Source organism: Chelon labrosus (assembly GCF_963514085.1).
Source record: "Chelon labrosus genome assembly, chromosome: 22".
Classification (NCBI taxonomy): domain Eukaryota; kingdom Metazoa; phylum Chordata; class Actinopteri; order Mugiliformes; family Mugilidae; genus Chelon; species Chelon labrosus.
This window is the reverse complement of record NC_140355.1, coordinates 15,191,036-15,216,124: the sequence shown is the minus strand read 5'-3', so window position 1 is coordinate 15,216,124 and position 25,089 is coordinate 15,191,036. Positions and strand designations below refer to the sequence as shown.

The 25,089-nt window shown below is 41.6% G+C and overlaps 1 protein-coding gene across 3 annotated transcripts in view; it reads right to left on the bottom strand.

Moving 5' to 3' along the window:
* znf462 (zinc finger protein 462) overlaps positions 1-25,089 on the bottom strand; it is a 56,329-nt gene that overhangs the window by 17,177 nt on the left and 14,063 nt on the right. For 2 of the 3 annotated variants that reach the window (XM_084572315.1, XM_084572317.1), the window contains exons 2-6: positions 13,953-14,203; positions 8,519-13,752; positions 8,106-8,240; positions 4,636-5,051; positions 812-930 (exon numbers count right to left, since the gene is read on the bottom strand). In XM_084572315.1, the coding sequence (XP_084428441.1) occupies positions 812-930; positions 4,636-5,051; positions 8,106-8,240; positions 8,519-13,752; positions 13,953-14,163 (6,115 nt within the window). In that variant the 5' untranslated portion in view covers positions 14,164-14,203. Of the gene's footprint in view, positions 1-811; positions 931-4,635; positions 5,052-8,105; positions 8,241-8,518; positions 13,753-13,952; positions 14,767-25,089 lie in introns of those variants that run through there. The other variant, XM_084572316.1, reaches the window with a different exon arrangement.

Below are 25,089 nucleotides of genomic sequence, written 5' to 3'. Positions count from 1 at the left end.
TGTCACATGTTTTGGTTTTGGTGTGATGTTTCCATCGCCCACATGGGGGATTTATGGCATCTTGCTTCCTGTTTCTGTTAAATGTATTTGCTTAATCCAAGGAACATCCTGGAGCCATTACACCCAAATCTGATCTGACTGTCTTTACCAGAAGCGGTTTAACAAAGAGAATACTTCCTCATTGAACCATTCCTGGTAAGAGCGGTTGTTTCTGAATAACACACCTCCTGGATGTAGTAGATGCGTCATCTCACAGTAGCTTCACTTGATAAGATCTAATGCTGACTGTTTTCACACAGCCGACATTTCACAATCTCTACACAAACTCTACTTTCCAAACGTAATAGCGATTGAAAGTTGATTTATGTCATTGGTAAGGCAGTTGAGAGCTGCAAAAAAACAAATAAATAAAAAATCTAGCCTGGCAGTTTTAAGTTTCGGTTTGCTTGCTCAGGTGGAGTTTTATTTGCATTTGCATCTTCACGTATTTGGATAACTGCTGTGCGGTTCATTCTGGAGAATCTCTCTAAAGATGCCGCCACCGTTTCTCACCATGATCCTAATAGCCAAATCTTAACAATATACTATAAGTGTTTAAATCTGATCTTTAACCTGCTTCCTTTAGAACAATGAAGCTGCTCCTCAAAGCTAATCTACTGGTTGCATTGTGTTGGATTAGCAAAAGCAAGCACTGCATATTCATGCGGAAGATGATAAAAACAGGAGGTTGCTACTTGAGCCAACAAAATACACGGTTAGTTGTGGGTACAGCTGTAAGATGTGACTTAAATGTATGTATGTGTCTGTTTACCTGTGTGTGCCTTATGCAGGTGGCTCTTCAAGCGGCTCACGTAGGCAGATTTAAAGGGGCAGAGCTTGCACTTGAAGGGCTTGTGGTGCCCATGGTGAGACTGCATATGTCTGTCCAGACTGGCGATGAGACAAATAAAAAAAACAAAAAAACAGGGAGGATATGAGATAAGAGGATAAAAGAAGAAAAAAAAATGAATGATGAAATGAGGACAAAAGGATAGCAGATAAAGTGACAAGAATAGAGTACAGGAAGGAAAGAGGGAGAGAGAGAGAGATCTACAGCATCCACTTTGATGATTTCAACAGCAGGGTTTTTCAGGAGCATCTAAAGCGCTCGATTCTGTTTACCACACAAACAACAGCCTCACATTTCCAATGACTACCGAACAAGGAGCCGTGGGGTGAACTCATCTACCCACAATCCCCCAGCGGGAATGAGCGTGTGAGTGCCTGTGGGGACGGTAGCTGTGTTTTTAATGCCAGCCTCCTAGGTGGCATGGGAGTGCGGCTTCTTTCTGGGTCAGGGCACATACAGTACAGAGGGATTACACCTGGGAGCTCAGAGGAGATGAGGACTCTCTCTTTCCCGCTCACTCTGTGTCTCTGTGATGGATAAAACAAATCACACTACCAAAAATGTCTGTCTCGCCGTAATGTTTGTCTTACTCTCCTAGGAGGCAGGGAATGTTAGAGGAGATTGGTGATTCAAAGGGACTGTGATAGGGTAAACAAAATAAGGTATAAAACTGTGCTCGGTACAAAATGACTTTAGATGATTTGAAGAACAGCTGGTGTTAGACTGGTGTGGTTTATAAAGGTTTAAAATGCACCGCTGCCAAGGCTAAATATTGTAAGGGTTCACAAAAACTATCATTTTATCTCATTAATATCACACTCATTGTTTACTGCCAAGTTACTGTTAATGTAAACTGAGCAATATCTAGTAACGCTGCTTCACATTGGAGCGTTCAAATACTACAGGGACACAATATGTTTGTCAGCGAGTGCACTTCATTCAGCGCTGCTTCTGGGAATATTGCCATTTAGCCATTTCTTGTCATTTTTAATATTTGCAAGAGGCAGAATAAAGCAAGAAAAGCCAGCACTGTTAGATAAAGAGCTGATTGTCAACTTATCTTGTCGAATTATTAAAGGTACTGACATCACAGACCTACCAGCGATGACTACAACCACTACAGCTGACATATACAGTGATGCTTAAAAATGTTTTTATCTTCAGAATTTTCTACATTTTCGCATAATAGTCCTGAAAGTAGATGAAGAAAACCCAGTCAAATAAATGAAATATAAATATAACACTTGCGTATTTGTTTGTTCAGAAAAATTAGCCAATACATTATATAGTTGCAGAAGTAAATCAAGTTCTAGGATTACAAGTTAATTTCAAGGCCAAATTAGAGTCCATCTGTTCAGAAGTGTTTCCAATCAGTGTGTTGTTCAGTGCCTCATTTTGTTTTAAACAAAAATAATCAGGGATTGGTCACAGTCTGATATTCACAACACATGTTTGTGGAAGCGTATGATGGCACGGAGCATTTTGAGGACCTCAGAAACAGAGTTGTTGGTGTTTTGAGGCCGGAAACCATTTAAAGAGTTTAGAAACCACACATCCACTATCAGACAGTGTGTGAACAAATGACAAAAACGTCACGGCAAAAGCAGGACTCATAATAGTCTGAGGGATCACAAAGGAACCCAGGGTAATTTCTAAGCAACTAACGGCCTCTAACACATTGGCTAATATCAGGAAAACACTGAACAACCGTGGTGTGCATGGCAAAGTGGAAAGGACAAAGCCACTGCTCTCTAAAAAGAACATGTCTGCCTTTCTGCAGTCTGCTAAACATCATGTGGATGGATCTGTAATGTCATCGTTTGGCCCTGTTTTGTTGCATCTGCCATCATTGGTGGACCAATGAATTCTGAAATATACCAGCAAATTCCAAAATAAAATGTCAGGACATCTGTCTGTGAGCTGAATCTCAAGAAAAGAAAAGCTAGGTCCAGTAGCAAGACAACGAGTCCAAGAACACAAGTCGTTTTACAAAAGAATGGTTCAAGGAGAACAAAATTAATGTTAAGGAATCATCAAGTCCGGATCTTAATCCAAAAGAAATGTTATGGGAAGACCTGAAACAAGCAGTTCATGTTCTCAGAGCTGAACCAGTTCTGTACTGAGGAATGTGCTAAAATTCCTCCAAGCCCAAGTTGACGACTGATCAGCAGTTACCGGAAACATTTAGTTGCTGTTATTGCTGCACAAGGAGGTCACAGCAGATACTGGTTACTTTTGCATCTCACAGATACACTACATTGCCAAAGGTATTCACTCACCCATCCAAATAAGTCCAGTTATGAAATTTCATTTCGTTTCGATTATGGTGTGAGGTTGTTTTTCAGGAGCTGGGCTTGGCCTCTTAGTTCCAGTGAAAGGAACTCAGAGAGATTTTGGACAACTCTATGCTCCCAACTTTGTGGGAACAGTTTGGGGACGGCCCCTTCCTGTTCCAACATGACTGCGCACCAGTGCACAAATCAAGGTCCATAAAGACATGGGTGAGCAAGTTTGGTGTGGAAGAACTTGACTGGCCTGCACAGAGTCCTGACCTTAACCCCATAGAACACCTTTGGGATGAATTAGAGCGAAGACTGTGAGCCAGACCTTCTCGTCCAACATCAGTGTCTGACCTCACAAATGCGCTTCTGGAAGAATGGTCAAAACCTCTCATAAACACACTCCTAAAACTTGTGGAAAGCCTTCCCAGAAGAGCGGAAGCTGTTATAGCTGCAATGGGTGGGTCAACGCCATATTAAACCCTATGGATTAAGAATGGGATGTCACTTAAGTTCATAAAATAAAGGCAGATGAGCTTTTGGCAATATAGTGTATGTACAGAGGATTTTTTTGAATAAATACATTTGTTTGACTGGGTTTTCTTTGTCTACTTTAAGGATATTGTGAACATACACTGATGTTTTGAGTTAATGCAGAGATGTAGACAAAATCTCATACCAGGAGGGGACAGAAGTTTGTATTCATTAATCAAAACAGCAACTGTAAGCTGGGAGGCTTGGAAGCTGGGAAGAGGTATAAACGATCGTACACAGCTGCCCTCTCCTGCTTCACACTGATCAGTTTGTCTACAGTTTATTCATTCTAGACGACCATGTCATCTTGAAAATATTTGTGTATTTGAATGTTCAGATTAGACGAATGCGGGAAGAGCCTCCTGTGTGCGTCCTTTAAACACTTCAGAAACCACCAATCAGAGACATCTCTCTAACAGACTGGTCCTGCCAATTAAAAACACTGAAGTGACTGAAAAGTGGCCAACAGGGGGTCTGACGAGTGACAACGACGTGGGACACATAGCCAAGACTGAGTCACTGGTCAATGGCCAGCATTTGGCTCAAATGCCTCAAAGGTCCCCTTCATTCAAAAATGAAGACATTTAAATTTATTCTGCTTTGAATTATAAATTGTGTCTCACATGGTTTGCACTTATAAGCCTCAGAGAAAGGCAGTGGCGTAAAATATGAGCATAATGAAAAGAGTGGGGGATTATAACATGAACTTACCTCAATGAAAGGTAATGATTGGAACTAAACTGTCAGGATTATTCAATGTTCAATGGGGAGTCAACAGACAACATAACACTCAGCTAAATGTGTGTTTACTTTGGGCAAATCTGTTCAATTTACCCTAATCTATTCCTTATGTAGTGCCAAATTACACAGAGGGGACTCTACTGTAAAAGCACTATTAATTGTCAGTCACAGACCCTCCTACTCTCTTCTTACTTGTGTCTGAAGGGTGAGACAAACTGGCAGTACTGGCAGCTGTATTTGTCTTCTCTGCTGAACAGTGCCATGGCTGAGTGGCTCCTCTCATGGGACCTCAGTCCCTGCATGGACATGAAGACTCTGTCGCACTGGGCACACGGGTGACCCCCTGCCACTAACCGCTGTTTCAGTTCGTCCTCTGATGCCCCAGCCCTGGCTGCAGCCACGAGGGCTGCTGCCCTTCCTTCAGCATCATCCGTTTCTGGATCCAGCGTCTCCATGTCAACCCCATCAGAAGCTGCAGAAAAGGTTGGGCCCATCGTTATAGCTGCAGGTCTCTCAAGGCATTCTGCATCTGTGGCTTCATCTCCCTCCAGGTTGCCATTAGTTAGGCTCTCTGAAGGCAGGGTCAGGGGCACGTCACTGACTTCCTGCTGCAAAACAAAGAGGACAAAATTCAGATGTCCAGCAGCGCTTCTGTGCCTGTTTGTTTTCTGTCAAACACTTTGGTTATGTGGGTGTAGAACACAGAAACAAAAAGAGAAAGAAGATAGCAGTTTATTTAAGTATCACTTAGTTCGGCACTTGTAGCTCTTTTTTTTTTACTCTTTGTTTTTAGATGCAACACGTCAACAGCACATAAGCAACAGCTAAACATCTGTCTGACACCTCAGGCTCTGCCTATGCTTTGTCACAGCAACCATCAACAGCTAAATCTTAGTTACAAACTAAGACTCTGTTTATCTTTCTCACTTTCTGTATAATTTTAACCCTGACGTGCAACTCTCTAGTCTGAGAGTACAGACACACTCTTCTGAGTTGGTACAGAGTTGATTGCTCTTTCCAACCAGAATGTGACTGGAAAACATGTGTCCAGCCCATTTGAATCATCTGTCAGGAAATTTGCCACACATCATCCTCAACTTCCAAATCTTTCCGATGAGAATTAATACAATATCATTCCTCTTTCCCAAGTCAATCACTAAAATTCCTACTGTTATACTAAGCCATAAGCATTTATTGTTAATTGTCTGTGTTCATTTGGCTAAAACAGCAGCAACTACAAAACAAAACTTCCATATATCCATTTGTACTTCCTTCGTCTGTTAGACAGCAGGCTGGTTACTGCAGTCATCAAGAGTAGACAGACAACCGCCATGACTTTCTTTATTGCCTTGAGGAAACTCATTCTTTCAGTGGAAGGACCTGACCCTGCACTTCATGCAACCATAAATAAGATGTGGCATCCACAGGCCCCAACCTTGCCGTCCAGTCCCTGAATGCACTGTCAGCCTGCTCTTCATCCGAGCACACGAGAAACCAGTGCAGTTCTTTGTCCTGCAACTGCAATTGTAATATTATGAAGAGGAACGTCTCACCTTAAATACGAAAAGACATACTGGGGGTCTGACAGAAGAACCAGGCCTCCATTTAGGTGAGGCGTTGGATCCTTAGGCCTGTTCCCCTCACTGGCAGCCTCAGTGGAATACTAATGTTCGAATGGTTACCCGTCACTGCCCTAAAAGTTATGGCTCACCACCCCGAGCTTGTTTTATCTGGAGGAATCTGACAAACTTTCTAACAAGAAGCCACTGTTGGTGATAAACAAAATGGGAAACCGAACCAGAGATCACTACAGTGCAAGGAGGAAACAGGTTAAGAAACAAAGGATTCAGAAATTTGGCAATTTTCTACATTTCTGCATAAAAATGACTCATAACATCAGTAGATCTTCACAGAAAATGCAATCAAACAAATTAAATAAAAATAGTATACTTGTAGTGCACATCTAGGATTACAAGTTAATTTCAAGGCCACATTAGAGTCTATCTGTTCAGAAGTGTTTCCAATCATAGTAATGAGATACAGGTGTTGTTCCGTGCCCCAATTTGTTTCAAAAATAATCTGGGATTTTTCAGTATCTGATATTCACAACACATGTTTGTGGAAGTGTAGTATGGTACAGACAAAGAAGCTTTCTGAGGACCTCAGCAAAAAAAGAGTTGTTGTTGCTCATCAGGCTGGAAAAGGTTACAAAACCATCTCTAAGGAGCTTGGAATCCACAAATCTACAGTCAGACAGATTGTGAACAAATGGAGGAGATTTACCTCGACCAACTTGCTCCAAAAACAAGACGCATAATAGTCTGAGGGGTCACAAAGGAGCCCATGGTAATTTCTAAAGGCCTATCTCACATTGGCTAATGTTGATGTTAATGAATCCACCATCAGGAGAACACTGAACAACCATGGTGGCAAGGACAAAGCCACTGCTCTTCAAAAAGAACATTTCTGCCTGTCTGCAGCTTTGCAGTTCAGAACCTAATTTTGTAATGTCCTAGTTTGGTCCTGTTTAGCTGCATCTGGGCTAGTACGGCTTGCCATCATTGATGGACCAATGACTTCTAAATTATACAAGAAAATTCTAAAAGACAATGTCAGAACATCTTTCTGTGAGCTGGTTCTTAAGAGAAACTGGGTCATGCAGTAAGACAGCAACCCCAAGCACACAAGTTGTTCTCCAAAAGAATGGTTCAAGAACAACAAAACTAATGTTTAGGAATGGCCAAGTCAAAGTCCTGATCTTAATCCAAAGAAATGTTGTGGAAGGACCTGAGGCAAACAGTTCATGTGAGGGAACATCACCAACATCTCAGAACTGAAGCGATTCTGTACTGACTGGGCTAAAATTCCTCCAAGCTACTGTTGATGACTGATACAGCATTTACCATTTAGTTGCCATTGTTGCTGCCAGACCAGCTACTGAAAACAAAGGTTCATACACTTTTGCAACTTACAGAAATGCACAAATGATTATTTTTTTTTTTTTTAACAGTATAATATTTCTTTTGCATTTGTTTGACTTGGTTCTCTTATATGTGGCAGTGTATAAGATACCATACGTGCTTTATTTTGTTGGTGCGCAATATGTAGGAAGGAATAGTTTAACATTTTCATAAAGGTTACTTAATATGAAACTAGCAGCTAAGCCTAAATTAGCTTAAGCTAAGCTATAGCAGGTTAGCTTAACTGAGCTCAAGCTAAGCTACGTGTAGCAGCAGGTTACCCTAACTCAGCTTAGGATAAGCTACTGCTTGAAGTGATTTATATTTATAGTAGCTCAAGGCAAGCTACGGCTAACAGAAGGTTAGTTTAACTTGGTCTGGCTAAGGTACAGAGATGCACAGCTAACAGTAGGTTTACTTAAGTCAGCATTTAAGTTAAGATCAATGTAACAGCAGGTAAGCTTAGCTTAAGAAACATGTTGCCGTAAAAGGGTTTCCTTAAATGTCAGTCTATTCCTTTAATGCCATTTGCACATAAACAAATCTATTTTTATTTTATTTTGCTGTAACAATACATCTTTGTTTATTATAATTGGTATTTACATGAATGATTTTTTACACTGTGTTGTTGGTATATGAAATGACTTCTGACATAACTTAAATGGTAGAAATGCAACTATAAATCCAACTTGATTTACTTACTTTGACATGTCCCTCTTTGACTTCTCCATACTGAACGTGTTTCCTAAGGTGGTTGCAGATCGCTCTGAGCGTTGGGTGTATCTCTACACAGAATTTACACCGGAATCCGATGGGGACGTTATTTACAAGGCTTTCCTGATCAAAGAAAAAGAAAAAAGATCTGGTTCAATCGCAGTTTTTTCAATCTTTTAAAACACACTGTATATGAAAAGATTTCTCACAAAGAAACAGATTACAAGACTACAACAGTGTAAGTTACTTGCCAAGTTCATTAATGCCTTTTAATATGTGAAAAAAACTACATGGAAGCCTCCAACTTCCAGAAATCAATAGACACATGTAGAGAAGTTGCTTGTGACTACATAATCAGTTAAATCACAATTATTATGCAGGTTTTGACTATCTTTGCTTACCTTTTCAAGTTTGGACTCAAGTATTTCTGCGGCTTTCTGTTTGCTGAGAAGCTGCCTTCTTCTCTCCTGCCTCATGGCCCTCTTCTGGAACTCCTCATTGTGATTCAGCAGATGTTTAGCCAGAACAGGGAGAGCCAAGAACTTCAGCTCACAGTGGGAACACTGGTATAACTCAGACTCAGAGTCCTCATCCTCCGGACCAGGGGAAACCACAAAGTCCCTCTTCAAGTCATTGCTGTGGTGGTCATTGTAGTGCAAAGAGAGCAGCTCACCTGTACTAAAGGACAACCGGAAGCATTTTAGACACTTGAATGGCAGCCATTCAACATCTCTGTCCTCCTCGGGTTCAAGCGGAACCTCCAGCATTTCCTTGTCATCCTCTGCCAATGCACTGACAGCAGTCTTCTCTGGTTCTTTGGCATAAATAACAGTAAAGTAGCGACCAAGCTTGCTGGAGTGCTGCTTCTTGGGGAAGACACCTGGGTGGCGTTTAATGTAGTGTGAGACAATGCTCTTCCTGCTGAAGGCCTGGAAGGCGCAAAGAGAACACCTTCGTCTCTCCACAGCCAAACGCAAGTCTTCACTCATTTCTGAATTTTCCCCTTCTGATGGTGGGGGTGCTACCACTTTGTTCGGCTTTTCGCTCAAAGTCTTGGAAGCAGCAAGACAGTGTGTATAATAGGCATCGATATCATGCCTCTTCTGGTAGTGTGCTGCCAGGCCCTTGCGTATAGGGTTTGTGTACGAACATAAAGCACATTTGAAGACATTGTTCTTACCCTCTGGCTGAGCACGGACATTGTTGTGCTTGATACGGTAGTGGCGAGCAATGCCTTTCCTGGTAGAGCAGAAGTATTTGCAGAGCTGACACTTGAATACAGTGTGTTTCTCTGTCTTATTGACGGGTAACTGAGAGAGTGCAATGTCCAATTCACTGACCTCCTGGACTTTTGGTGCACTTGACATATTACTAGCGCTGCATTCAGCTACTGGCTCTGTGTCTTTACCGGAAGAAAACTGTGTCAGAGAGGGAGCGAACATATCAGAAGCAGACTGATTGTGATATTTCTCATAATGGATTTTCAGTTTCTCCAGAGTCCCGTGTGTGTATGGGCACATTTTGCATCTGTATGCGCCATATCCCTGCCTTTGAGTTTTGAACTTGTCATCTCCTTCATGTAACTCAGTGATTTGCTCTACATCATCTGCAAAGTCTTCTGCAGTGACTTTCACCAAGGGGTGTCTTTTCTGGTAGTGAGTTAGGACTCCATGGATACGGGAGTTTACGTACGGACAGTGGCGACATTTATACACAGAACTAGGGTTGATGTCTGCCTCCTGTGCAAAATCTGCAGCTTTTACTTTCATGCCTGGGTGCTTCTTTCCATAGTGAGTGAGTAGGCCGTGGAGGCTGTTGTACTCTGACAGGCATACAGTACACTGATAAGGATTATTAGAGATGGAAAGGCGTGGGTGGGAAGGATGGGGATTGCTTTCTTGAGGAGGGGTGGAAATAACCAGTGCTCCATCATCGTCAACAGACTGGCAATTCAGAGGTGCATGTTCTTTGGCAACCTGCTGGGGGATGTTTTCAGCTGAGCCATTCCCCTTGATAATATCCAACAGCACAGATTCATCCCCTTTGATAGCCCAGGGGTGGACTGCCTGATAGTGACTTGTAATGTCCCATATTGTACAGGCCTCAAAGGCACAGTCTCTGCATTTGTAATGTTTAGTTTCCATATTGCCCCCTTGTTGGGTGGTCTCAGGCCCAGCCCATAGCTTGCTGGCCATGTATGTATAGTCAACATTATGTTCAGGATGACGTCTTTGGTAATGGAGCAACAGACCCTGGGGTTCAGCATGGGAGTATATGCACCACTCGCAGTGGTAACCTGCCTCCAGAATGCCATCTTGGTAAGCCCAGTGTAAAATGGTCATAGCTGTGGCTTTCACAGTGGGGTGCTCTTTCTTCAGGTGCTTCTTTAGGGCATAGACATAGGGAGATGTGTAGGAACAGTGTCTGCACTTAAGGGAACGCAAAGGTGTAACATTTTCAGGGTCTGGAGGAGCTGGGATCATGGCAGAGGAGACACTACCTGACTGGACCATCTGTGCACGCTCACGCTGACTCCGGACAACTGCAGTGTGACGACGTACAAGGTCAGCATTTGCCTTGGTTTCCCTATGCTTTTTCTGGTAGTGAATAAGCACTCCTTTAACAGTGCGGTTTCCATAATCACAGTGCTGACAAAAGAACAGTTCGTCCTCACCCTTATCACAACTTCCTGGTTTAGGACTTGAGTTATTAGATCCATCATGACCATTATTTTGAAACTGTTTCAAAAACTGTTTGGGGGTTGCAATTTGCAGTTCATCCATTAATTTCATCAAACCAGGGGTAGGAGCACCATGCTTGATATATTTTGCTGTCACTTTCACTTCTGGGTGTCTTTTTTGATAATGCACCAACACACCAACAACAGATCGGTTGCTGTACACGCAGTGTTTACAGTAGTACATTTCCTCATCAGATCCATACAGTGCCACACTTGATTGTTTCGGGGGTGTAGACATGCTGGAGTTAAATGAAGAGTTGGCTACAGGCTGTGACTGATCCACTGAGACAACCTTCATGGTTTTCTGTATGCGGAAATAAGATGCTTTTTGATCTGGGTGTTTCTTCTGGTAGTGGACCAAAACAGAGTGCATGTTAGGGCTAGCAAAGGAACACACATCACAGTCATAAACAACGACATTACCACCCATGGTTTCTTTGAGAGGTTCTGTCTCAGTGCTAGCTTCAGGGGACTTGGGAACTGTTTTCGGCACTGGGCTTGTGGAGGTCATGGGCACTGAAGCGGTTGGGTTAAAATTCTTAGGGCCAGAGTTTAATATTTCCCTCAGAGTTTGTGATTCACTTGATTTGTGGGTCTGCTCCACAATATAACTGGAAAAGATCATGGCATTGTTAATTTTCACCGTGGGATGCATTCTTTGGTAATGTGGCATCAGGCTCCTGACATTGGGGCTTGTGTATGAACAAAAGCGGCACATGTATAGCAGATGTGGTTGGTTGAAGTTGAGCACGTTGCTTGCTTCAGGGTGGTGATCCATGTAGTGTTGGTGCAGATCGTTGTAATTTGTGTATTCGATGTAGCACTCTAAACATCGGAAGACGGCACTCTGGTCTTCAGGGTCCAGGATGTATTTAAAGCTGAATTTGATGTAAGGGTGCATCCGCTGGTAATGGGTGCTAACGCTACGAGCTGATTTGTTGTGGTAGTCACAGTGTTTGCAGTAGAAACGTGTAGCTCCATGATCCTCTGAATATTCCATGTTTTCTTGGACAGTACTGTCACTTGCATCAGCAGAGATGTTTTCGCTATCGTCTGAGAAAGTCAGTGATAGAGGAATGTTTCTAGGCTTTGACTTGGGGTTGCTTTTTCTTTTGCCTATTCTGCCTCCCTCATGAATGATTGCTGATTCTCTTGCATGAAGATGTTGTGTGTTGTAAGCAAAGATAGGGTTTTGGACGTCATGGTTTCTGTCCTCATCAGCACTAGTACTTTCTCCTAGATCTTCATCGTCCATGTCATCCAGATTTATGATCATGTCCTGCTGGCTTTGGCTTATCTTACTTTGAAGATTACTGGCAATTTCATCAATTCTGGTTCTCTTTTTGACCGAGGACAGATCCAAAGGCAAGTCATTAATGGACTTCCTGGCTCTTTTCCCTGTTACTAAGGGCTTTTTGGTGGCAAGTCCTAAAATGGAGGTCTGAGTTTTTTGTAGAAAGATTGGAGAAGCCTCTGCTTCAGAATCTGCCTGGTCAGTCACCTGGGTTTCAAAGACAGTGGGATCTAGGTCGTCACAGTAGGAATGCTTATGCTGCTGGTGGACCCTCAGACCTTTCAGAGTGGTGGTGGAGAAGCTGCAGAGTGTGCAGCGATGAGGGTTCTGCTGGTCGTTCGGTGTGCTGGTTGTCTTTTTTCCATTGACTTTGGAAGTTACATTACTCCCATTAACTGGCTCTGCAGTACTGTCATTCTGAGATTCTGGGCTATCACTTGTTAGGTCCAAGGTCTCTAAATCTGAGGAGTTGTGGCTCTGTTTGTGCGTGCCTAGTTTCAGAGGGCTGGTGCAAATAAATGGGCATTCATCACATTTATACACTGTGGTTTTGCCAGACAGGTGAATGTTTTCAATGTGACGGGAGATGCTCCGCCTGTGCATGGTGAGAAAGGAGCAGAAAGGGCACTGAAATCGGTTCATGTACTTTCTGAAAGGTATTCCTTTAGTCTCCAGTAATTTATTATCATCATCCGTCAATAACTGCTTTGCATCTGCAGACAGGGTTCCAGTATAGCTGGGATCGTCTATGTCACCCAACTCCTCGTCATCGTCATCCTCTACGCTGCTCTTTGAGTCATCCTCGTTGAGTAAGTTTGCATCCAGTTCTGCGACACTGTTGGAAACATCAGATGATGCAAATCTCTTAGACAAAATGGAGGAACCTGTGCTGTTGGGTGTAACTGCCCTTATCTGTGCATATTGAAATGATGAGATCTCTGCAACAGACTTTTCCAATGTGTTTTCTGGCGTATTTCCTTCCGACTCCTCCTTTTCACCAACATCAGCTAAACTCATCTTTGATCTAGTCGGGCTACGGGAAGAGGAGGGGGAATCTGGTTTGGGTGAGCTTTCACTTGCCTCCCCTTCTAGCTCCGCAATGCAGGAAACTATCTTGACCTTGTCACTGTGTTCCTTCACCACGTGATTAGTCCAGCTGTCCTTTTGGTCAGTCTGATAGTCACACCATTCGCAGGCAAATGTCCCTTTCATGAGCCCGCTAGTTGAGTCAGATTCCATCTCAGTGTCGATGTATTCTGGAGGATCTCCAGCGGCATCTGAGGGAACTTTGTTATGATACATCAGTTGGTGTTTCATTATCCTTGCTCTGCGTGGAGACTTGTATGTGCAATACTGACAGGAGTACATTTTTGAATGATCATTGTGCATTATAACTGTGTAGCCTGGCTGTTTAGCTGTCTGTGGCGAGACACTTGCATGTGAATCTCCCTCTATGACATTATGCACCTTTTTGGTGTGATTTCTTAAGAATGACTTGGATCTGAAGTAACGGACACAGAACTTGCACTGGTAAAACGGCGGATGGGGTTCAGCTGTCTGCTTTTGGGATGTTTGATTGGGACTGTCAGTAGAGTTGGGGCCTGAAAAAAAAGAGAAAGTACGTGAGATATGTCCTGAAAAATAAAATAACTTTAACATTTTACTCTTAACATTTCTTTCTGTCAATAAAACAAACATGTTAATGCTGCTCAATGAAAATATATGGTCATCCTACTATAAAAAGTGTTTCCTAATCCTCAACAAATTAACAGGAACATCTGAATTAATGCGGTAGGCTTACTCATTCCAGGTTTAGGAGGCGTATAATCCTCGTCTTCCTTATCCTCAAATTCCTCTTCTTCCTCCTCGTCTTCATCCTCGTCTTTCAGAGAATCAGACTCATCTGCATCTGCAGGCTGCAGGAAAACAGTGTGCACTTCCTGTATGTGAGTCTTCAAGTCATCATATGACTCGGCGCGGAAGTCACAGCCATCACACTGCAATACCTCCATCACTAAAACGGGGGAGAACTCCCTGGAAAATCAGGGAAACCTGCAAACAAAAAGAAAGAATGATAAGACATACGGCGTTTTTGAAAAAGCCGACGACAGATTAAATAAGCACTTCACGTGAATCGAACCAGACTTATTCTATTCATTTACAGCGAAGGTTAAGGGGCATTTTCTATGTATATTCACTGTATTAAAAATCTGATGTGAAAGTCAAGATACAGTTCAAGATTCAGGGATAATATTATCATGGATTGCTTCCACAACAAGCGTATTAAACATGCCCTTCTGCAAGAATGAGCTCAGTGATGCTCTTACATGATTACAACAGTGATTCCTGCTGTGAACAAAGAATAATCAGGTGCAAGATGGATGACTTGCCATTTCTACACAACAAATGTGGCCAGACAATGTTCAGATTGATTATGTGCTCAAAAGATATTATCCTAAAACAGGGCTTCATTCACTAGATACAAATTAAAGAGTTTGTATTTACAATGTGCTTGAATAAAAGGGATTCAGCACTTTGAAGGAAAAGCATATTGTGGGATAAGGAATGGTTATTTGACTAAATATTTAATGATAAATGGGAATGTGGAAAGGGAATGACCGTGTCAAATAATAGTTAACACAATTTAAATGATATGACACAATTATAATGAAGCCCTTAAGGGTTAAATCAAATATATCAATGAAGAACCTCCCATACAAACACTGCAAACTTGTTTCTGGGTATTATTACTAGAAAATCAAATAACAATAAAAAAATAAACCCTATAATGGTTCAGTTATTTTATTGGTTGTTTTGATGACCAAACTCCATAGATCAAGTATCATACATCTGTAAAATGACTGAAGCAGTCCATAAACTCTGACACAAAGCACGGCACAGAAGCAAATTCAGCAGATGCTGGTGTTACTCAGAATAATAAGAAGGTCCCATTTTTTAGCATAGCATCATTCCAAGAACAATGCAGGGACTGAGGAGGGATTATGGGTTGATTTGTCCCATTTTTATTACCTTGGGATAAGCAACAGCTGGAGAGCAGCTTCACAGCTCAGTATTTAGAGCAGACTATTCCAGCAGATTGAATCAACGGTTCTGCAATAAGATGAAGGCTTTATGTCTTAGGGCTTCTCCGTAGTACGGACTTGGCGAGAAAAATGGAAGCTGATGGTGCGGTCATCATTTCAGAGCTCTTTCATCATGGCTTTTTAATCATCAGTCATTTTGTCTTGAAACCGTGTAAAGACTGCAGGACTCGTAGCTCACGCTGGTTAGTGAATAGGCAGTTAAAGGGCACAGTTTACAACCTTTACTCTCGAATCAAAACCCATTCAATCTGATTTTCAACACTTTCTTTTGAACACAATAACAAGAGGAGTATTTATTTCATGAGAACATACTGTATTTTTTAAGACAAGAGGTTAAAGGTGTGTTGAATGCCTTTTTGACGGAAGAAAATCAAAGATATGAGATGTGAAGTTTGAGTTTTACCTTAAAATACAGAATACGTAACGTAGCTTAATGATACATACAACTATACTTAATGGTTGTATGCACAGTTACTGCACGGTGGCTATTTTCTAAACTTAAAATATATAGAAAACAATAATAAAGTAACTGTGGCATATGATAAAGTTTGGGCACGTCTTAAAACTTCATAACTTGTTAATCCCTAGAACACAGCAATTAAACTCCCTGACTAAACTTTATGGTAACGCTCGACAACCATGGACTCTTCTAAGCAACTGAGGATTGAGGCAAATAGATGCCTACAAAGCGGTCAAAGGCTATAAAAAGCTATCAAAGTGCTCCCAGCTAGCACTTTCCACTGTCTGAAATGTCATCAAAAATGTCAGTTAAGGGAAGCAAAAACAAGCCCAGAGAAGATCAAGAGGATTCAGAAATGCACATGTGAAGATAGAATTATGTAGATGTACTGTAACTGAACATCTGACATTTTAGCTCACACAAGTTGTGGTGGTGCACCGTTTCCCTAAGCAACACTGATAACACAAACTGACTCTACATTGAAGCGCCATCAGAATATAACCTAACCTGCAACATCAGGTTAAGCCAGAGTCATTTTAGAAACATGCCTTGGACATAGCTTGTTCCAGTGCAATCCACAGATACTTCATCAGTTTAGGATCTAGTGAATTTGGAGGCCAGGTCAACACCTTGTACCGTTTGGTTGCATCCTGTTGGGGATGGGTGCTGCCATCAAGGAGTGTCTTTGCTATGGGGTGGGGGCGCCTGGTCTGGTCTAGGTGGGTGGTACAAGTCATAATGTTATGCCTGACTGGTGTAGAAAGAGACTTGGCTGGCTATGAAATGTTTGCAAACTGTTGTATCTGAGAAATGTAACTTGTTTACAATTTATGTTCTTCTATTCCTAAGTTAAATCATACAAAAAGTAACAATGCATTAATATCAGACATGTTGGACGTACGTATGTTTGGGAGTTGTCTTCATGGGTTGGGCTATCAAATAACAGAGCCCAAACTTCAGCTGTATTCACATAATTTGTCTAATACCAACAAACTCTATCAACAATGACACACTAAGGAGACTGCCAGCCGTAGACCAGTGTCCGGTTTCTATACTGAGATATAACAACCAGAATGACTCCATTAAACAGAACTAGTTTAACAACAGTCATTCATGCTGTTGCTACATTTTCAGGACTAGTTTCAAGACAGGTTTCATGATCATTATGAGAACCTTGCAGGTCTGAACATATGCTAACCTACACAATCTCAGGATGTAAATGCACAGATGTCCCTTCTTCACGACATATTTTGTGTACACACCTGTGGTATGCACACAAATGAACTAACGCACACCCACTACTACGCCACAGGCCCAGAGGCCAACGCAGACGCCTGAGCATGCGACATCTGTGTGTGTATTTTGTGAGATTGATAGTGTATTAGTGTGGGAATGACACTGACTTGACTCAAACGGAGGATGTCTGGCTTATGTTGGACTGTATTTATGTGTTTGACTTGCATTTGCAACAAAGATAATTCTTCAAAATGGAAACACTTTTATGAAAACTTTCCAAACTAAAACACTTTTTTAGATAACAGCTACAGATAGTTTAGCATGCGTTCACGGTATGCGTACGACTGAATCCATAGTCTGGCCGAAACGCCAGAGGATACTTATGCTATCCATAAAAACATAAATAAGAAATTAATAATAAACTCATAATTTATAATCATTATATAACGCAATCACAATCAAGATTAGAGTTACGGCTTCAATTTTAGCCTCCAACTACGAGAGCAGCCTCATTAAGCTGGTTTTGACAAACAAGAAGCATAGCAGAGTTCCGTTATGTTTTCATAATTGTCTTTTCATTAGTTTGTAATCACTTACAAATAGCAATTGCTGTGCTTTTGTTACCGTGGAATGAGTCAAGGGTAGCAAAGGTAGCAGGTCTTATTCCGTGGAGTCTGCCACGTTGCGCCACCATATGTCTACGGTAGCACAAAATGGACAAAAATAGTGGCTTTAAAGAAAAACTTGACCACTGTAGGTTATCCTACATGCGAGGGGTCCTTTAAGCCTTAAAAAGACACCTTCATTGTTATTTTATTTGAGAACAATTTAGCCAACACCACAAGGCAAAGCTTGTAATTAATATATAATCTAACACAAATTGGTTAATCTGGTGTGTATGCTGCCATGACCATTTTGTGTCTTCCAAAGACCTTTTGTTACATATGAAAAGAGTATGAAAATGTTGAAAATGAAATGGATTTATAGCCACCAAATTTACAGTGTTGCATAAAAAACAAATAAAATCCAAGTAGTTTTCACATAACGATTATAAAACTGTCTAGTGACTAAGTGCTACATTAGCTGCTATTAGCATAACTAACCTGCAACTCAACTCAACTGCCAGCTTTTAACAAAGAAGTATTTGTGGAAAAACTGTTTAAAAACTATGCCTTGCTAGGACAATGCTGTAATCTCAATGCCTCTAGGTCTGGCTCTATAGGCAGGTTGAAGACAAGATGAAGTTAAAGAACCTGAAATAGACGCAGGCTTGATTCTTAAAAGCTACCCGTGTTATGTTTAACATACAATTAGAAAATAACCCAAGCTTAAATTAGAAAGTTGCTCCGAATGTGGACTACAGCTAACTAATAAAACTTCCTCAAGTAGTTTCAAGAGTTTAATTTTGTGTCAGAATAAATCGGGAAGAAAACACAGCTCCAGTTGAATTTAACTAACCAAACTACTGGAAGGGATAAAAAAAAAAAAAAAAGAGTGAGATCCAGCCGGAGACAATTGGGAATCTCACCCTGCTTCCCACACCCAACTGCACAGCCAGTGGAGAGGTCCTTGTGAGCCAGCCAAACTGTCCCTTGGTAACCAGGGGATCCATTGTTGTTCAGGGTCAGGTTACAGCCTCACCACGTGGCCCCACCCTGCCCTCTTGGCAGTCCACTGCTGTTTTGAACAAAGTTGCCTCCTAATGCCAGGTTCCTTGACATGGATATGAAGAGAATCCTTTTGGAGAAAGAGGTGGAGAGGAATGCCCGAAGAGGGAAAAAAACAACTCCTACACAACCACCATCTGCCTTAGAGTTGGCTCTGTCTTTTCAGCCAGTCAGTCAGTCCCTGCGCCGCACCAAGTTAATGGGTGAGATTGTGTAACTGCTTTCATCTAGTCAGCTGGGGCTCTAACAGACAGCGACCGGGCTGCTCAGATCCTCCTCTGAGCCGAGCTTCAAGGGCAGCCATTTTAGGAGCTGACTATGTGCGCTTAGGTGTTCAGCCAGCACACAACATGGACCCACAGATCTGATCCTCTTCCTCAAAGGCAGGCAGCCTGTCGCTGGAAAGCAGCTGACAGAAATCTATCTGCCAGATGTACAGTAGTGTACCCAAGCGCTCTGCCCACACAGCTCAGCAGAAAACATCTCACACTCTCGCCAGCCTGACTTTCATTTCTCAGGGACATTATCTCCCACATCAAGGGGATTTCAGAGAAATGCAAGAACCCCCTTTCCAAAGAAAGAATAGCGTGAATCAACACTTTGTGGAGAGAAACACAGCAAATACATGTAGTAGAAGCAGCCAACTACATTCCACAAGGGGGTCTAAAATGTGAGGCATGTCTGAACTTCTTTATCTCAAGAGTTCGGCAGCTCCGAGCCCTGAGGAGAAAGGGGAAGCGAGAAGGGAAGGGTGGGAGGAGAAAGGAGGCAGTGAGACGGCATGTCGGAGCCACCTGGAAGACCTTCAGTGGTTAGCGGCGACAGAGGACAAAGCCATCAGACTGGGCTCCCCAGATTCCAAAGTCTACTGACATTTGTTAATCACCAACCGGTCTCTCTGCATCGGTGAGCTCTGCCAGCAGTCACACCCTCTACTCAAACCGGCTGACAGCAGCTGCTCTGTCTGAAAGAGGGCCTTTGAATAAGCCAGCATTAAGCTGATTAGGAGTACAGAGGTTTTGTCCTTAACTGTTGGTTACTGCTACCATCTCATGTCGTCTGGGACAGGAAAAGTCCACAAATGTGTTACATTATTATGTCCTGGCTGCAGATAAATCATCTGGCAAACAAGACAGGATGTGCATCTTGTCAACCTGCACAGCAGCCTCAATAATTAATGACCCATTGATTGAAAATGACAGCCTGCATTTTAAAGGAAAAACACAGTGGCAGTATCCGCAGGTTGCCAGTATCATGGAAATTGATTTTTTTGCAGAGATGGGATGACAACATGAGAGGCAAATCAATACACATTTAGTTTCAAGAAATTCATTAAAAAGAAAAAGAAAGAGAAGTGCATAGATAACTGTTTGATACTTCAAATTCTGATCTCTTTAGTCCACAGTGATCACCAGGTTTACCCAGGCGAAGAGGGAAAGGCAGGAGAGAAAGATCTCATTGTGCCTGCAGAGGAGCAGAAAACGTTGCGTCACAGGACCAAAGAGAATTTGGCCTCTTGCACAAACAGGAGATCGAGAGCTGGAGATCAAGATGGCTACTCCCATCCTCTGATGTCAGCAGCCCTGGAGAGCCCAACACACCGGATCTGACAGTCTGCCGAACACTTTCTCACATACAAATAGCACACCGCACAGTCCAAATTACAAAAAAATATGAAACCACACCTCTCTGGAATACATTTAAAAAAAAAAAAAAATGAACTTATTTGAAAGGCTAGTGTACAGGACTGATATGGTGTAGGGTCTTCTCTATACAGATGTTTATAGGGCTGCCTCATATAAACAAATGTTTCAGCAATTACAGAAATGTACAGACGATCAATAAAACGGCACGTTTAAGGCGACTACGCAAACATTTCCTGACACCTGACGATCACATTCAGCAAGAAATACTCAATATCCAAAGCTGCAAAACCTGTAATTTAACTCGCATGGATTCATATTTTGCAGCTCTTTGCTGCGACTATTCATCCTAAATTTACTCAAGCCACAAGAGAAAAGGTGTCTGGTGCATGCCAATACAAAAAAAATAAAAAATAAACAAAAAATTAGGTTCTTAACCAGCAGCTTCTGAATGCTGGCACACCGGCTCCCTGTGTAAATAACTAATATTCTGATTATTTTTTTTCACAAGCATGCCAAAAACAGCGCCTTTCCCTTTTCTCAGTAATCCCCACCCAAATGTTTTCCTCACAGCAGTCTGTGCACCTGTTTTTTGACCACTTGTAATCACTGTTATGAAATATGCACACTATAATAATTTCAGTCAAGAAGAGTGAATCACATTTTTGAATCACAGTTTTACATGACATGTTTAAGGGCAGGGTTCAAGAACTTACAGCAACCTGTAAGGAGTTTGAATGCACATTGATCAGGCATAACATTATGACCACCTTCCTAATATTGTGCAGGTCTCCCTTGTACCTCCACATCAGACTCATCAGAGAATGGACATGGGCCTTCTGAGGGTGTCCTGTGGTGTCTGGCAAGAGAATGTTATTAGCAGGGGCCTTTGGGTCCTAAGGGTTGTGGGGAGGGTCCTCTGTGGATCATCCCACAGACTTGATCCGTTTGGGATCTAGTGAATTTGGAGACCAGGTGAGTTGTTCCTAAACAGTTTTTGTGTGTGTGTCTGTGTCTGGCTGCATGAAGGAGTGTGATTGCTATGGGGTGGGGGCGTCTGGTCTGGTCTAGGTGGGTGGTACATGTCTAAGTAACATCCACATGACTGAATGCCAGGTCCAAAAGTTTCCCAGCAGAACATTGTATTGTCACAAGATGGTCAATGTTATTTATTTCTCTTGTCAGTGGTCATAATGTTATGCCTGATTGGTGTAAATCGATCGTTAAATCGTTAAATTTAAACTGGTAGCAATGGAAAGTTTTCACTGCCAAGGACCAAAATGCACACACATGAAGTAGGTTTGTAACTAATAATTCTTTATCTGTAGTTTGACGAAGTGTCATTCAACTCATTCATATCTCTGCTCTCGTGTACAGCATAGTAGCATTAAAACATAGAGAAGAAAAGGAAGATCAAACAATCACTTTTCTGACAAATGCAAACCATAACGAATTCACAAAAGCATCAGCCGTAAAACTGAATAACTGCTGACACTGCCGTTCTAGTGATATTAATCCACTGGTATAATGTCATATTACTACTGAAAATCCATGTACAAAACCAATCAAATCCTTCCCAACTAATCCTTCACCTACAGTGTACAGGAACAATAATGCTTCCTTTCTTAAGCTTAGCAGATATGACAGTGTTCTGTCCTACTCCTGAATATTTCTCTACACATCAGATCTTCAAGTCAGGGGACTGTGTGGGCCACTCCAAGAGCTTTAGCTTATGTTTCTTTAAGTAGGTCATAGTGGATTTTGAGGTCTTTATCTTGTTGTAGAAGCCAGCCGCTTTTCAGTGCCTTGAATGTTAGCAAACATTTAGTGGAATTTAACGGAAACGTTAATTCCTTCTGCTAGCAAACCTTTGGTGACAGCAGCAGGAGAGTTCAACCTGAACTTCCTCCGTCTACTGGTTTCCAAAGTGACAAGCTTATGCAGATTCTGCTTTGCATACGTGCGTTTTCTTTTGTGATGAGTTTGCATGCAAGGTTTCCTTCTGAACGACTCTTCCATGGTAGATCCTGTTTTTGCAAGCGGCGCTGCACGGCGGAACGGTGCACCGCCACTCCTGTGTCAGCTAAAGCTTTCTGCGGATCTTGTGTAGTATGGATTCTGCCTTGTTTTCAGTTTTCTGGTCTTTCAGATCTTGTCTCGACTTTTAGACGGTGGAAATTTAATTCCCAATTCCTTGGTTTTTAGGCATCACTTGGATTAATTTCCAGGTCTTCACGGTGACAACTGCAGCAGACAGCTTTTAATGTGAGTTCTTGACCTGTCAGACTAATCATAATGACTCAATTAAGGCCTACTGAGTTGATGAAATTCTGAAACATTACTAGTTTTACACATGCCGCAATTTCTTATTTTAATCTTTAAGTTGCCTAGGGGTACACAAACCTGCTTATTACTGTACAAAAATGTTTTCATTGTTTAATTTTCATCCACGATATCGTTTGACTGATTGACAGCCTACAACAGAAATCTCGTAAGACCAGAATGAAGCGTCGCCGAGAGGCATCAAAATCTTAGTCGGATATGGAACAAACAGTATTTGATATTTAACTGAATTCGGAATAAAGACTGGAAATTGCTCAGCTCACCCCTTCACTTAAAATTATACACTGCTTTATTTGCTCTGGATCCTTTACTGCAACAACACATCCCACAACACCTTTTTTTTTGTTTTAAGTTTAGTAAACACTTCACTGCACAACCTGTTTTCCTTAATGTGTCAAATCTGCCTATGTGTCTTTGAATCTGCGCAGCAAATATTGTGTGAAAATGAGAAATATATATGTAATTACGATTAAAAATTGATTCGGATGTTCAATTTTAAGTGTGTCTTTTTTTTATAGTTTCATTATTTCATTATCTCTGGTATCGTATGGTTTTATATTAGGAAAAAAAAAGCTCTCTTATGATTTTATACAAAGGGCATACAGACATTACATCAACCCCAATTAGCCTTGTTTCTGTCTGAATGTTCTTATGTAAAATAAGTAATAAATAACAGATTTTTTAACAATACCTTTCTGTATCATGGAATGAAAAAACCTCTGCACACCTTTTGTATGTGAAGGCTTAACTTGTCGTCTTGAAATCCAGCAAGTGCTGATGCAAGTATGGGCCAAGTCAAGCAGCACGGAGACGTATTTATTCTGGCACCAAACCTTTAATCATTCTCTTTACCAGATACAACTGAGAGACTTTGAAAGCAGAAGAAATCTGATGTAAGGCTTCAGTTTTCAAAAGTTTTATTTTGGTTTCTCATCCTACACCTGATGACTGCATCGTTAGTTGGACGATATACGGTGATTTAGCACGTTAATAAAATGATTACAGTGGATTATTTCATTTTGGTTGGCACAAAAATAGTAAAATATGGCCAACTTTTATTGCCAAACTGTTGCTTCTTACCTACAGATTCATATGCCTACAGATTCATATGCAAATATCAGTTTAGAGATTAGAGGGTATATTAGATTAGATTAGAACACTCAATTCTCATAGGCAACGGGATTTAGAAATGGGGAAAAAGAAAAATGAGCTGGCATAAGAAACCCGAACGTCCAAGCAACTTGTTTTGTCACAGAACAAGTTTCATCTGGTGCGGTTCCAACTCGCGGTGTACAGAACTTAAAGGATCTCCAGCTCACATCTTGGTGCCAGATACCACAAGGAACCTCCAAGTCTTGAAGAGACCAGGACAAGGTAGGTTGGAATTGTTTTAGTAGCACCAAAATGACGAAAGTATTTTATGTCTTTAGGTTTCTTTTATGTGCAACACCTTGCAGCACGGCACCTGTTCTCCTTAAAAAGACACCAAAAACAATGTGCTGACTACACTCGAGCTTTCTGGAAAATGTAAAACCTTCACATCTCCACATAAATCCAGAAAATCTAGACTAGATTCGCCTCAGTACTTGAGAACAGTATTAGGCAAACTTCCAAAAAACAGGTTGAAAACAGAGTTACTCAGATGGAACACCAAAACAATTTACACTAGGTGACAGCCGCAACCACCGAAGCTGCCGTGAGTTGCAAATACAGACACCACAGACACTGACTGGTGGGTAAAGACAACTGAGTCACTCCTTCCACATCTGTGGGGAATCTTAACGTGCTATTTCTGTTGGGGCTGTAGTTTTTAAAGTAAACTCTAACTCACAAAAACATCTGACCTGGTGAAGAGTTCCTTTTCCATTTTATCACAGCTCCATAATATTAAACTATTATTCAGGTTGCTCTTAATAAAGAAGGGGGAGACCTTTTTAGATAATGTTCTGGAAACATTTGGGGAAGCTGCCTTTGTGGTGTCACTTTCTTTCTGTTGAGCTCATTGTTGAATTGTCTTGGCTCTAAACCAATCAGCTACAAGCTACGTCAACTGAAACCAGGAAAAATGTGAACAACGTTAACCTTGTCAATGAAAAGCTGAATCCATACAAACAAAATCCAACTTTATTTGATTCTTAATCTTTTGCTCATGCAGACTTGATCTGGTGTTAGCAAGTAGCTAGTAAACACTGTGGTGCATTTAGAAGTTTAAGAGGCCTCAGGAATTGGCAGAGACCAACAATAGAGCTAAAGGAGATGGACTTAGGCGACAGATGCCACAGGAGGTGGCAGGCCAGTCAAGTTCTTCCAGACCAAACTCGCTCATCCATGTCTTTATGGACCTTGCTTTGTGCACTGGTGCGTAGTCATGTTGGAACAGGAGGGGGCCATCTCCAAACTGTTCCCACAAAGTTGGGAGCATGGAATCTCTTGGTATGCTGCAGCATTCAGAGTTCCTTTCACTGGAACTAAGGGGCCAAGCCCA